This window comes from Acipenser ruthenus, unplaced genomic scaffold (genome assembly GCF_902713425.1).
Source record: "Acipenser ruthenus unplaced genomic scaffold, fAciRut3.2 maternal haplotype, whole genome shotgun sequence".
NCBI classification, from domain to species: Eukaryota; Metazoa; Chordata; class Actinopteri; order Acipenseriformes; family Acipenseridae; genus Acipenser; species Acipenser ruthenus.
Window position 1 is genome coordinate 18955 of NW_026708799.1, and position 15181 is coordinate 34135.

General features: G+C 42.6%; 1 protein-coding gene across 1 annotated transcript in view; it reads right to left on the bottom strand.

Annotated features, from left to right (window-relative positions):
* LOC131736096 (protein jagged-1b-like) overlaps positions 1–14513 on the bottom strand; it is a gene marked incomplete at both ends in the record, with an annotated part of 32699 nt that extends 18186 nt beyond the window's left edge. The window contains 6 exons of the mRNA XM_059021803.1: positions 663–776; positions 1554–1673; positions 4680–4810; positions 8366–8426; positions 8820–9071; positions 14456–14513. Coding sequence (XP_058877786.1) covers positions 663–776; positions 1554–1673; positions 4680–4810; positions 8366–8426; positions 8820–9071; positions 14456–14513 — 736 coding nt within the window. The remainder of the gene's footprint in view (positions 1–662; positions 777–1553; positions 1674–4679; positions 4811–8365; positions 8427–8819; positions 9072–14455) is intronic.
* Between the last annotated feature and the right edge of the window lie 668 nt (positions 14514–15181).

Genomic DNA, 15181 nt, shown 5'->3' on the forward strand with positions numbered 1-15181 from the left:
AATCATTATTATTTGTTTAGTTTAGCAGACGCCTTTATCCAAGGCGACTTACAGAGACTAGGATGTGTGAACTATGCACCAGCTGCAGAGTCACTTACAGCTACGTCTCACCCGAAAGACAGAGCACAAGGAGGTTAAGTGACTTGCTCAGGGTCATACAGTGAGTCAGTGGCTGAGGTGGGATTTGAACCGGGGACCTCCGGGTTACAAGCCCTTTTCTTTAACCACTGGACCACACAGCCTCCTATAATCATGCAATACTTCCTTTGTAGAGATCTTTGAATATATTTCTACAGGATTTGTATTTCTAAGGGACAATAGCTGGGTCCAGTCTTGGTTCGTGGTTTATCACTCAATAGCGCTGAATTTTGAAATACTAAAAGAAACTTAATAAGTTCAATGACAAACTGGAAGCATTGGTTTCTGGTTTTATAACTATCAACACTGTTATCTGCTCTTGAACTGCCCCGATATCAAATCATACTGTGTTTTGTATTTGCTTTTATTAGGACTGAAGTCATTGTATTTTGTATCTTGCTCTTAATTGTACTGAAATTCTTGATATGTATTTTTTGTATACAACTGTAAGTCGCCCTGGGTAAAAATAATAACGCCCCCTGCCCCCTCAACCCCCCACCCCATTAAGAGTTTGGAGAGGTTACCCTCCGTGCAGGTGGGTCCACTCCAGCCCGCAGGACACAGGCACTGGAATCCAGAAGAGTCTTCAACGCAGGTGCTTCCATTAGCACAGGGGCTGGACAGACAGGCATGCTCCACTGAAACACACAGACACACAGCCTTCAAACACACACACAGCAGCTCAACAGCAAACTCAACAAAAACAGATCCGTAACTAATTTGTAGCTAAGCTTCAACTTATCAAGTTGGAGGTTTTAAATAATTCATAAATCTTATCTGTTGTGCTGCCATTCACTTTGTTGGTCACATATATGTAGTTACATGTTACAATAAACTGCACAGTACAGGCACAAATATCGCAACAACAAATTATTATTTAGAGATGGAGACTGTATTGTCAATTTTTTCCTCACCCACACCCCTTACTTATTAAATACCCTGGTATCTCTGAATAGAAAATCGACTCCTCTTTAAAAATATGCTTGCTAAAAGATGTGTTTCTTTCAAAACTGCACATGTAGCCAAAGTGCCAGACAGGCAAGATTTATGAAATCATTCTGTTAGCTACATGTACTTCCATTTTCTTTATGTAATGACTAATTTTCTTACCACAACAAAATATATATATATATATATATATATATATATATATATATATATATATATATAAACCTCTAAATTTGACTCTGAGAATCATCATCTGCCAGTAATTTAGTTTTGTGTGTGTGTGTGTGTGCGTGCTGCGTTAATCTTCTTTTAAAAACAACAGTTAAAGCTAAGAGATTATGGGCTAACAAATCCAGAACATCCTGTTTTACACTTCAAATGGTAACCTTGCACAGTCACTACCAAAAACTATGATGTGAATCATCACAATAATACAGTGAGCTGCTGCTGCTGCCGCCGCGGCTCACCGATCTCGCAGGTCCGCCCCCGGAAGCCCTCCTCACAGATACACTGGTACTCGTTGGGCTCAGTGTTGACACAGGTGCCCCTGTTCAGACAGGGCTGGTGAGTGCCGCAGTAATTCAGATCTGTGGGCGACAAACACAGAGGAAAACATCAGTCACTACGGGGGTTAGCATTGTTGGGGAGTAAGGCATTACATGTAATCTGATTACTGTAATCCGATTACATTTTTCAGTAACTTGTAACTGTAATGGTTCCTTTTCCAGACAGGTACCAAAATGTAGAGAAGTTACTTTTTGTTACATTTAAAAAAAAAAAAAAAAAAAGGACTACGACTAATGCGTAACGTTGAAATGAACCCTTACGTGTCACTTCAAAGTGCTTTTCACCTTGCTAGAAAATGGAGTTAGAGGAGGGAAAGAGAGGGCTCTGTAAAATGTAAAATGTTTGTTTGTTTGTTTATTTGTTTTGTTTTAAACAATACGTTTCTGTACAATATTGTTCAAGTGACTTGCAGCTGTAACAGATTGCTTTTTAAATGTAACTTTGCCACCACTTAGTAGCTTAGGCTTTTTAAAGTTCAAACGTTATCCAAATGCTAAATTTTCAGAAGCGTGTCTGATAAACATTATCAGAATCCCGCGTGTTAAATGTTTGTGTTTATACAGCAGTAACCTGCCCCTATTAAGTTTCAATTGTACTTCAAAGTAATTGTAGCCAACAAAATAGTTCCATTCACACTGTAGCACAGTCCAAGCAGGTCAAATCAGAGCTATCATATCGTGATAAAGCAAAGCAGATCCCCTTATATGACAAGATAGCTTTCAACGAGTCAGCCAGTGGGGGTCAGTATTTCTTACAGTATATAACTTCTTGTACACAAGTTTCATTATAATTAGTTAAGCGGTTCTCAAATTATACAGACATGTGTACTTGTGACAAATACATACAGATTTAGAACCCCAGATTCTGACTTCAAAAGTCCTGAAGTTTCTAACCCATGTTTATATTGGAGCCCAAGGGCTGTATTACAGAACAATTTCCTAACTTGCTTTCCTATCTTACCTTTCATGGCTAGGACAGGATTTTTCCGAACTTGGTATTACAAAAGCATCTCCTAAGCCAGCAGTGCATACACATTTCCTAAGTGTCTCATCCTATCCTAACATTAGTTAGGAAATCCTATCTAAACGCCAATCTTGTTCGTAAACGACTGATCGAGTCTGAATAGAGCAGGTTACATCTCAAGCTTCAGGGAACTGTCACCAGAATATACATGTTTTTAAGTTATGGCGTCTAAACTCGATTCAGTTGTGGCAACGAAATACAGAGTCGTATTTTACTCGGGAAGAGAATAAGGTTTTGATCGCAGAAAAAATCTACAATGAAATCTAGTTAACAATAAATAAATACCAGTATTAAAAAAAAAAAAATAAGCAATGCTTATTCAATTTCAGTCATAAACGCCATTTTAGTTTACTTAGGAATGCCAACACACAACAGTTACACAGGTTGAAGTAAAGCTAGAAATAAGAACAAATGCAGTGGCGTTCGTGCCTCCGGTGTGTAATATAATTGTGTACATAAAGAGTCCAAACTTGTATTTTTCGAGTTACATTACATATATGAGCCGCTGGTTATAGTTCAATAGAGCGTCTCGCTGTGTAATACAATAATGACAGAATCAACACAGGATACTTCATATCTTATTCCTCACTAAATCTTAAAATATCAAATCATCATAATTATCATAATCACTGACAACTTGTGAGCGCATCTAACTCCAACTCCATACTGTCCTGTACATAACACTTCTCTCAAGGGAGGTGGGGCTGGATCTAGACATTACACGTAGCTTACTGTTAAGGTACACAAAATATACTAAGGGATCACTCTGGTTCACTATGGAATACTCAGTATATAATAAGACCTAAATGCTCCAAAATATTTGTGCAATACAAAACTTAAAATCTAAAGCAAAACAACACTAATACATGTGCAACATTTTCTTTTGTTGGTTTTTTTTGGGGGGGGGGTGGGTTTGCATGGTTTGTTCAGATCTTGCAAACTAACAATTTTCTTTTTCCAACTGACAGATAGGAAAGGTTCCACCAATCCTAAATGTTAGGAAAGGAACTTAGGAAATTACCAAGTTAGGAACATTCTGTAATATGCAATTTCCTATATTAAATTAAGATAGGAAAACCAGTTAGGAGAGCATTTTCTCTAATATCAACTCTCCTAGACTTGTAAGGACATTCTGTCTCTGAAGATGAGACAAGAACGTCACTTTTGTAATATACTTTTGTAATATGGCCCAAGGTTAATATTGGTAGCCTGTTACATTCAAATAATTATTTATGTACCACAGCAGGTTCAAACTTGCTGTCTATATCTCATAGGTGATTAAGGAATGTATTTACTTTCCCTTTTTAATTAAAAGTAATTATATAGTTCAGTCGCTCCAGTATTGAGTTCTTGCTGTTTTTCTCTGCCTGACTTTGAGCTTGTCTGGAAAATCCTAAATGCTCGGACCGAAAAGCCTTCCTCGTGACGAAGGATGTTCAGCCCTGGCAGTTAGAATTCTCCAGACAAGCTGAAAGCAGCTCAAAACCAGCCAAAGCCAGGACCACTCAGAATGATTGCAGCGCTGCACAAGGGTATGAATATGTGTTCATTATCACTGACAAAAACAAGGTTCAATGCTTTGGGGCTATATCTCTGGTTGAGGAATTGTGACTGATTTTGTAAAAATGAGTCACATATGACCAATGAAACAGGCTGGGTAGACATGGGCGAGGGTGGGATTATCTGTCTGTCAGCAGTGCCCCCATATCACAGACAGACAGGCAGGGAGATAGACAGGGAGACAAACATACAGACAGGCAGGCAGATAGACAGACAAACAGACAGACAGGTAGACAGAGAGACAGACAGACAGGCAGGCAGGCAGGCAGGCAGGCAGGCAGGCAGGCAGGCAGACAGGCAGACAGGCAGAGAGACAGACAGTCAGGCAGGCAGGCAGATAGAGAAACAGACAGGCAGGCAGGCAGGCAGACAGGCAGGCAGGCAGGCAGGGTTAGTTGTAGTTGGTGTTGTGTTATTGCAGTTGGGTTGGTGCTGGTAGTTACCCTTGTTGCAGAGCAGGCCTCCCCAGTTGGTGTCGCACACGCATTTCCAGGGCTCGGTGCAGGAGCCATGCACACAGCCCGGGAACGTGACACACTCCTCACAGTTCGGGCCCTGCCAGCCATAGTGACACCTAGAGGAGAGGAGGAACACAAGCAGGTCAGCATGTACACGGGAGAGGAAACATGGCACTGCAGTGAAACCTACAGGAGGGGAGGGCCAGGCTGCACTGATCTCAGAACAGGGTACAGGTCTCAGGACAGGGTACCAGTTTGGGGAGCGAGGCGTGAGAGCCAGTCCACTGCCTATCACTCCTGCCTTTCACCTCTGGAGATCTGAGTTCTTGAACACTGTACAAATGATAACAGTAATGATTATAATGATAATATTATTGTGTTGATAAATGGCCGCTGCCTTCCTGTCCTGTAAGTGCTGAGCGTCACAAAGCCGTCTCCCATGGAAACGGGGCTGGGGAAACCTGTGACCTCACTTCCCTGCTCCCAGGCCAAGGATGCGTTTCCATAGCAACCAGTTCCACTACAAGACAACACCGGCAGGGGTAATAGCTATAGGGCCCCGGTCTGGCAGGGGCAGGGCAGTTGAAGCTCCCATCAATCACTGGGGTTTTGAAGCAGGCGGACTGGAGAGAGGATGTGAGCACACCCTGGGCAGACAGGATGCTTAGAGGGGTTTGTATTGTCCAAGGGGGAGACAAGGGCACTCCTGAATCACTTCAGAAACATACCGATCCACACAGTTAAGGTAGAATTAACCAGGTGTGTACTAAATTATATTTGGTTTCTTATTTTTCTATTTCTGCTTTTCATTTTTAACCTTGAAGTGTTTGAGATGGTTCACAGCAATATGTTCTCTAGTAAAGACCGTTGCAGCTTCTAGCTGGGTCCTCACAAAGGCTTGTTGCATCGTTGGAGTTTAAACAACGTCATGTATAGTGATCCAGGAAGCAGCAACTTCATTCATAGCCTTTTTTTGCATATACTAAATATAAAATATAAAAGTATAAAATATAAAAGTATCTAGATTAAAAACTGTTTTTAATTGTTCTATATTTACAAGCTGGATTTGTATCTTAATTGTTATAATTTTACAATTAAACTGTAGATTTCATTTTTTTTTTTAATTCCAATTTTATGACATTTTTGTATTTTAACTTTTTTAATGGTTCTATTTTTACAAACTAGCTTTTTATCGTACTTTTTTTTCTAATTTTACAATTAAGACCTATTTATAAAAATTTGCATTAGACTGTTTTCCATGAAGAGCTTTGGGACCCTTGAGATGCAAACTGCATTCTATTATATAAAATATAAGCAAAAGAACCAAAGATTTTCTACAGCAGAAACAGAAGTAAAGAGTTCAGAGTCCTATTCCTTATAAGAGGTAATACTGTATAATATATATAGCTTGGTTAGCACTCCTTTAAAAGGGGGCAGGGATAAAAGGTTAAGTTTAAAAAATCATCCTTAACTATTAAAAACTCAATAGTGTCGAATATTGAAATACTAAAAGAAAGTTAAATTCTGCATTCATGGGTTTAGAGCTTTTAACTCGTCTCACCAACAGGGGGCGACAGAATCTGTAGCGGCAGGGCATCACAAAACACTGCCTGTTACACAGACTTCTAGCTGAATTGTATTTGTTTTAGTATTGAAATAAAACTCTTAATTTATCTTTTGCAAAACCCAGACATTTTGAATTAAAAATCCATAGAAATGAAAATAACGGGCTGGTGGGAAACATGATTCCGTCATGTAAGGATGTGGCGTGAGATGTACGGTGCAAGGAAAGAGAGACACTGTGTCATCGTTTGCCCTCTTCAGTGGCACCTGTTCAATGTCAGCCCCCCCCCCCCCTCCTTCCTACCTCCCTCCTCCCTCACTTTCAGAGTACTAGCCATTCCACTTCCTTTGTGTGATCCAACAGGCAGATCATTCGGAAATCACTTCACTGTGGAGTGCTGCCATTTGGAAAAACTTTCACTCTCCTGTTATAACAAACCCGCAGAGAGGAAATGGCAGCCCAGCTCTCAAGGGAGGGGGGAGGGCTTTTCTTTTTTCTTTTTGTGGCATTTGTGAACTCTCTCCCCTCTCCCACTCACATCACCCCCCTCCCAAGTAATAAAACATTTCCATCTGCACCGTGAAACCAGTCTGTAGAACTCAATCTCATCTCGATCCCAGTATCAAACTGGGGCTGCCGCTGGTTCCATCTGCAGTCTACAATCTACAATCCAATCTGCAACTAGACAAGAGTCAAAGATCACCTGTACGCATCATGCTTTTGTATCACTGCGGTGTTTAAATTAATTCACCAGCCTCCAATATTTTCCTCACAGTACAGTATATTCACAGCCTTCATATTCTGCCTACATATTGTTTACTGCAGTCTGAGAAACCGGCCTCTCCCATCCTTCTCATTGGACGCTCATTAAGTCACTTCCACCATCAGTGTGACAGACAGAGTCCAATTATAATGGATTTGACTGCTGAGTCTGATTTCAAACCGCTTTTAAACCAGTGTGGATTAAGGTCTTGGCTCTGCAGTGGATGCAGTGTGGATGAGGGTCGTGGCTCTACAGTGGATGCAGTGTGGATGAGGGTCGTGGCTCTGCAGTGGATGCAGTGTGGATGAGGGTCATGGATGCAGTGTGGATGAGGGTCAAGGCTCTGCAGTGGATGCAGTGTGGATGAGGGTTGTGGCTCTGCAGTGGATGCAGTGTGGATGAGGGTCGTGGCTCTGCAGTGGATGCAGTGTGGATGAGGGTCGTGGATCTGCAGTGGATGCAGTGTGGATGAGGGTCGTGGCTCTGCAGTGGATGCAGTGTGGATGAGGGTCATGGATGCAGTGTGGATGAGGGTCGAGGCTCTGCAGTGGATGCAGTGTGGATGAGGGTCGTGGCTCTGCAGTGGATGCAGTGTGGATGAGGGTTGTGGCTCTACAGTGGATGCAGTGTGGATGAGGGTCGTGGCTCTGCAGTGGATGCAGTGTGGATGAGGGTCATGGATGCAGTGTGGATGAGGGTCAAGGCTCTGCAGTGGATGCAGTGTGGATGAGGGTTGTGGCTCTGCAGTGGATGCAGTGTGGATGAGGGTCGTGGCTCTGCAGTGGATGCAGTGTGGATGAGGGTCGTGGATCTGCAGTGGATGCAGTGTGGATGAGGGTCGTGGCTCTGCAGTGGATGCAGTGTGGATGAGGGTCATGGATGCAGTGTGGATGAGGGTCGAGGCTCTGCAGTGGATGCAGTGTGGATGAGGGTCGTGGATCTGCAGTGGATGCAGTGTGGATGAGGGTTGTGGCTCTGCAGTGGATGCAGTGTGGATGAGGGTCGTGGATGCAGTGTGGATGAGGGTCATGGATGCAGTGTGGATGAGGGTCGTGGCTCTGCAGTGGATGCAGTGTGGATGAGGGTCGTGGATCTGCAGTGGATGCAGTGTGGATGAGGATTGTGGCTCTGCAGTGGATGCAGTGTGGATGAGGGTCGTGGATGCAGTGTGGATGAGGGTCGTGGCTCTGCAGTGGATGCAGTGTGGATGAGGGTCATTGCTCTGCAGTGTGGATGATGGTCGTGGCTCTGCAGCATGGATGAGGATTGTGGCTCTGCAGTGGATGCAGTGTGGATGAGGGTCGTGGCTAGCAGAGTGGAAGGTGAGGCTGTGCGTCTCCTTACCTGCACTCTCCAGGCTGCTTGCAGTACCCATGCACCGGGTGACAGCCTTGCTTGCAAATAGCTGCAGGGAAGAAAAATCACAAGTATGTAACATGCAGACCCTGATACAGCTGTGAATACACAACAAGAGCAATGCGAACAGCAAAAAGAAAGATCACCAAGACAGATATCTCCATACAGCCCTTAAGCAGATAGGAACAGGGAAGCTAATCCTCTTATATCAGACAATACACTTTGCTCTGCTTTTATACAGAGCACATCTATCAAGCTAATTTTAATGAGTAACAATTTCAGTTGTCATTTTCATTTATTATATTAATTTCCTTATATGGAAAAGGTGTAAAATTACTGTGCAGACTTTCAATGGAGACTTCTAACTTCCATATAAGAAAGCCAGGTGCACTGCAATGATCCCTGGCAAGGTTTTCACTGCCTCTCTCTCCCTGCCGCCCACCTTGCCGGCACTCCACTCCCATCCAGCCTTCGCTGCAGACCCTGTTGCCCCCGGCGTCGCAGACATGGTGCCCGAAGAAGTCATCGCGAGCCCGGCAGAACTTGTTGCAGAACGGCCCGAAGTAGTTCTCCCCACAGTGGACGCGCACCTTGTATTCCACGCTGGCGACTCGGCCGTGGTGACGCAGAGGCTGCCACTCGCCGGGGTTCAGCATCCCCGAGTGAGTCACCCGCTCGATCAGCTGCTCCAGAGCTGGGGACAGACAGACATGTCACACAGACACACAGACACAGACATGTCAGACAGACACACAGACAAGTTATACAGACAGACACACAAGCCAGTAACATATAATAACCGAAAATATGCAAATATCACAGATGGACGGATGGATGAACAGACCATATAACCTCAGAATCGGATATTTTCAGTAATGGATGCTAAATAATGTTCATGCCAAGTTTCATGACAAGTGGATAAGCGGTTCAACAGATATATGAGAACTGTACCGTATTCAGATGCAGCCCAAATTTACCATGCTCAATTTGAGGAAAAATTAAAACATCAAATAAATATACATTTACAATGATAACACCTCAATAACGCTGTTGCATCGTACAAAACTGACACGAAACAGTGTTGTAGATTAACAATGGAGCTTGTTTATTGTGCTGCGTACTAAGATAGTACTTAAGATGACGTCTCTGTCGTACGCACACCCCTCACTCACTTACAGCATCACGCATCCAGGCAACAGCAACACTCCACAACATCAGGCAACATGTAACCCAACAACCACACCAGCATTGATCGCATTGCAGACACAACAGTGAGAACGGTATGCACAATACCAACTAAAATAACATATGCATATGGAGATTACTCACACCTGTGAACTGTGGTATTGCTTGGCATGTCGAAAAATACGGGGGTCTGATCAGCATTTCCGATCTGTCCAAGCTGGTGCTGTTTGTTACAAACACTGAAATTGTAAAAACTTCTGAAAATGGCTGCCTGTATGTCATGGATGATTCGAAACCGGGCAGTAATGTTTTGGTTTGTCTTTTCTCAGCAGTAAGTCACGTTGCTGCTTGCATTTTTGAGAAGCAAAAAATGGTTAAAAAAAGTGTGTCTTAAATTCGAAGGCATGCGGTATACATAGGCACGACTGTCTCCACTGTACACCCTTGGCAGGGTGTTTCATCCCTAGAACTGACGGAAGTTTTTAAAATCCTAAAAGAAGTTGAAAAAGTGAGGCCAATAAACAATTTTATTATTATTTCTTTATTTAGCAGACGCCTTTATCCAAGGCGACTTACAGAGACTAGGGTGTGTGAACTATGCATCAGCTGCAGAGTCACTTACAACTACGTCTCACCTGAAAGACGGAGCACAAGGAGGTTAAGTGATTTGCTCAGGGTCACACAATGAGTCAGTGGTTGAGGTGGGATTTGAACCGGGGACCTCCTGAGTACAAGCCCCTTTCTTTAACCACTGGACCACATAGCCTCCAATTTTAGTTACAGCACATACTGTAGACCAGGACCGGAGGAAACAGCTGGAAACTGAGTGAAGACAGACGTAAGACAGTGGGTAGGACTTTTTCTGAGTGGTGAGGGTACTGCATGGGTTACCTAACCATACTGGGATCCTGTAAGACTCCACTCAGTCTGCTGGGGTATCAATCATCCACTAAGATCCAGGCATTCTCCTTCTTAAATATGTTTTTTACAAGTTTTATTTCCTTTTTAAAAGCTTGGTGAAACTGTCCACTGGTTCCCATAATTCCTTTTCTAAATTGGCCCTATGCTGCACGAGCTTTCTGAGATTCTCATCCCAGCAATCTGACAGGATCACTCCTAATGCTGTCTGACAAGGAATTAGCTGCTGAGAGAGAGAGAGAGAGAGAGAGAGAGAGAAAGAGAGAATGAAGAGAGAAAGAGAGAGAGAGAGGGATATAATGAGAAGGTAATGAAAATTAGTGATATTGAAGACCTAGAAGTTATTAGGTAAGCAAATAAGATGTATCATGGTAACATATGTTAAAATGACTGATTTACAGTGTGTGGAATAACTTCTTGAGTTCAAGATACATCTAAACTGTCAGTGTGATGGATGTATATATATATATATATATATATATATATATATATATATATATATATATATATATATAATCTAATGCCAAGTTTCCTACTGGGAATAATACATCATTCTGAACATTTGATGGACTGCCAATATAGACATGTGATTGGAACTTGATTTGTAAAGAGAGATGAGAGAGAGGGAGTGAGAGTGCATGCGTGGGAAAGAGATAGGAAAGAAGCCAGTTTAATCCGTCCGCTGTCCTCGCTCCATTCATAAACTCTGATGTCAGAGAGAAGCCCGATGAAATCTCCTAATCCAGGTTTAGCACTGACTGCTGGGAGCACTGTTCACTGATCAACCTCCCTCCTCCCCCCAGAAATCAATCTGATTAGGACTACGCTTTCTGCCACAGTAAAAAGCGTAGCAAAGTATAATAAAGCACAGTAAGCATAGTAAAGCCCAGAGATGTATGGTATAGCATAATAAGGTATGGAAAATAAATAATGAGCATGGCTAATTATGGTAAACTATGGTAAACGCATAGTATAAGCATGGGCAAACTGCAATATTTACTGTGCAATATTTTTATTTAAGGGGAATGTCGGCAGGAAAGGGTTCATTTTTCGTGTACGACACCCTGGAGAATACGGCAGTCATGCTGTGTCTCAGGTCTCAGTGCCTGTGGGGTTTCCATACCTCTGAAAATATGATTGCTAGCTTAAATGGTTACATTTGTCATAAACCATCACAGCAAGCAGCTTCATAATTTCAGGGTATTACAGGGTATGCTTTTCATTAAAATCAAATAAAGTGAAATGTAAGACTTATGAAAAGTCTTTAAATATTTTAGCAGCCATAGGTGTAGCTACGGGGGCAGATGCTTAACAATATGAAGTGTCTCCAAGCCATTTGAATTATAAATAAAGACAGACAGACAGACAGACAGTAAGGGCCCCCCTCTATACAGGCAGCACAGCGGCTTGTCTCGTCAAGCTGTTTTGCATTACATCTCTCGCTAAAGTGAAGCGTGTGGTTAGAGTCTGGAAGCCTCTGCATTTCCATAACTCCCCAATCACGTCATTATCTTGGAGAGAGCGGAGTGGGAAACATGCTTCCCTCTGGAGCACTTCCCAGGCTTCGCGGCGACAGGGAAACTTCAACTCCAGAGGGAGAAAAAATGCTCTCTTCGGCGCATATTCCACACAAACAGAAAAGCATTCTCTCAAACACGTTTACTGTGGGTTTACAACTAGCTTGATCCCGCTCCCCTATGCTGCTCCCTCCTCTCCTGTGCTGCGCCCTGCTCTCCTGTGCTCTACCCTGCTCCCATGTGCTGCACCCTGCTCCCCTGTGCTGCACCCTTTTCCACTGTTCTGTACCCTGTTCTGCACCCTGCTCCCATGTGCTGCACACTTTTCCACTGTTCTGTACCCTGTTCTGCACCTTGCTCCCCTGTGCTGTACCCTGCTCCCCTGTGCTGTACCCTGCTCCCCTGTGCTGTACCCTGTTCCACTGTGTTGTATTATGCTCCCCTGTGCTGCACCCTGCTCCCACTGTTCTATTTTCCTTTTTGTTCATTTTCAGCTGATTTTAAAATGCCTGAGAATCGAGAGACGTGCTGAACCTGCATCTCTTTCCCACCACATGTAGATTAGAGTCACAATGCTGAGCAGGGCCTTTGGAGAGAGAGAATCAATCAGCTGTCTCCAGTACTGGCATGAGAACCAGTCCAACAGGAAGCAATCACTCAATCTTGTAGATATGGCATAGATATAAGTCAGGTGGTGGCTAGATTAACACACTGACACGAAACAAGCAATGCTGTACTACAGACGTGCTCAAATTTGTTGGTACCCCTCCACAAAAAACGAAGAATGCACAATTTTCTCTGAAATAACTTGAAACTGACAAAAGTAATTGGCATCCACCATTGTTTATTCCATATTTAATAGAAATCAGACTTTGCTTTTGATTTTTTATTCAACATAATATTGTAAATAAGAAAACAAATGAAAATGGCATGGACAAAAATGATGGGACCGCTAACCTAATATTTTGTTGCACAACCTTTAGAGGTAATCACTGCAATTAAACGTTTTCTATAGCTCTCAATGAGACTTCTGCACCTGTTAACAGGTAGGCCTACTCTTCCTGAGCAAACTGCTCCAGCTGTCTCAGGTTTGATGGGTGCCTTCTCCAGACTGCAAGTTTCAGCTCTTTCCATAGATGTTCGATAGGATTCAGATCAGGACTCATAGAAGGCCACTTCAGAATAGTCCAATGTTTTGTTCTTATCCATTCTTGGGTGCTTTTAGCTGTGTGTTTTGGGTCATTATCCTGTTGGAGGACCCATGACCTGCGACTGAGACAGAGCTTTCTGACACTGGGCAGTACGTTTCACTCCAGAATGCCTTGATAGTCTTGAGATTTCATTGTGCCCTGCACAGATTCAAGGCACCCTGTGCCAGGCGCAGCAAAGCAGCCCCAAAACATAACCGAGCCTCCTCCATGTTTCACTGTAGGTATGGTGTTCTTTTCTTTGAAAGCTTCATTTTTTCGTCCGTGAACATTGAGCTGATGTGACTTGCCAAAAAGTTCCAGTTTTGACTCATCTGTCCAAAGGACATTCTCCCAGAAGGATTGTGGCTTGTCAATATGCATTTTAGCAAATTCCAGTCTGGCTTTTTTATGTTTTTCTGTCAAAAGTGGAGTCCTCCTGGGTCTTCTTCCATGGAGCCCACTTTTGCTCAAAAAGCGACGGATGGTGCGATCAGAAACTGACTTACCTTCACCTTGGAGTTCAGCTTGTATCTCTTTGGCAGTTATCCTTGGTTCTTTTTCTAACATTCGCACTATCTTTCTGTTCAATCTGGGGTCGATTTTCCTCTTGCGGCCGCGCCCAGGGAGGTTGGCTACAGTTCCATGGACCTTAAACTTCTTAATAATATTTGCAACTGTTGTCACAGGAACATCAAGCTGCTTGGAGATGGTCTTGTAGCCTTTACCTTTACCATGCTTGTCTATTAATTTCTTTCTGATCTCCTCAGACAACTCTCTCCTTTGCTTTCTCTGGTCCATGTTCAGTGTGGTGCACACAATGATACCAAACAGCACAGTGACTACTTTTCTCCATTTAAATAGGCTGAATGACTGATTACAAGATTGGAGATGTGTGATACTAATTAAAGAAACTAATTAGTTTGAAATATCACTATAATCCAATTATTTATTATCTTTTCTAAGGGGTACCAACAAATGTGTCCAGGCCATTTTAGAATATCTTTGTAGAATAAGCAATAATTCATCTCTTTTCACAGCTTCTTTGCTTTATTCTATGACATACCAAAGGCATGCAAGTATACATGATAAAATAGCTTTTAATTTCATCACTTTTCAGGAGGAATGAAGCATTATTTCAATGAGCTGTAAGGGTACCAACAAATTTGAGCACGTCTGTATATAGCACAGTGCCCATGCTATACTCTACACAGTCTCCATGCTATACTCTAATACTCTACACAGTCTCTATGCCAGACTATGGTCAGTACCTGGCCCGGAGGTGCTGTTATCATAGTCCAGAGCTTCCAGGATCAGGGAGTACGATCTCTAGGGGATAAAAAGAAAGAAAAATAAATTATTAAACAAGACACACTCTTCCCCTCCTGCAAGCACAGGGTCAGGTTTGTAAAGGCACAACGTCTTTCCACTTTTTGATGGACTGTTTCTCTTAATCAATCACAGCTTTTAAATAATGTCTTTGCAAGTAATGTTAGATAGAGCGCCTTGATCTATTCAGAAATAAATTGATACTGGCATCGCATCATTTGGAACAGTCGTGGCAAAGCAATGTGATACAAAGTGTTGAAGTCCTGTAGAGTGACTGTCTCTATTTATTGCATTTAAGCTGCAATGATGAAAAAGTTGATGACCAAGAGCTATATCAACAGTGTGTAGATAACAGTATAGAACATTAATTAGCAACAAAATGTTTAATCACAATTTGATTAGCGATATATATGCAAAAATGTAGGTGTGACAGACAGACCCTCCTACTGCTATAGCCTCAGAATATGATTCTCTCAATTACTTCTGATAAATAATGTTAATGCTAAGTGTCATGACAATTATGCACTTCTCAAGATATATGGAACAATGTATGAAGTGCAACATACCTTCAGCAGGGGGGTAATTGTATGGGACAGTGCTGGATGCTTATAGGATTGGATTGCATGAAATCACAGCTGTGGGTTTTACTGTTTTAAACACGATACAGT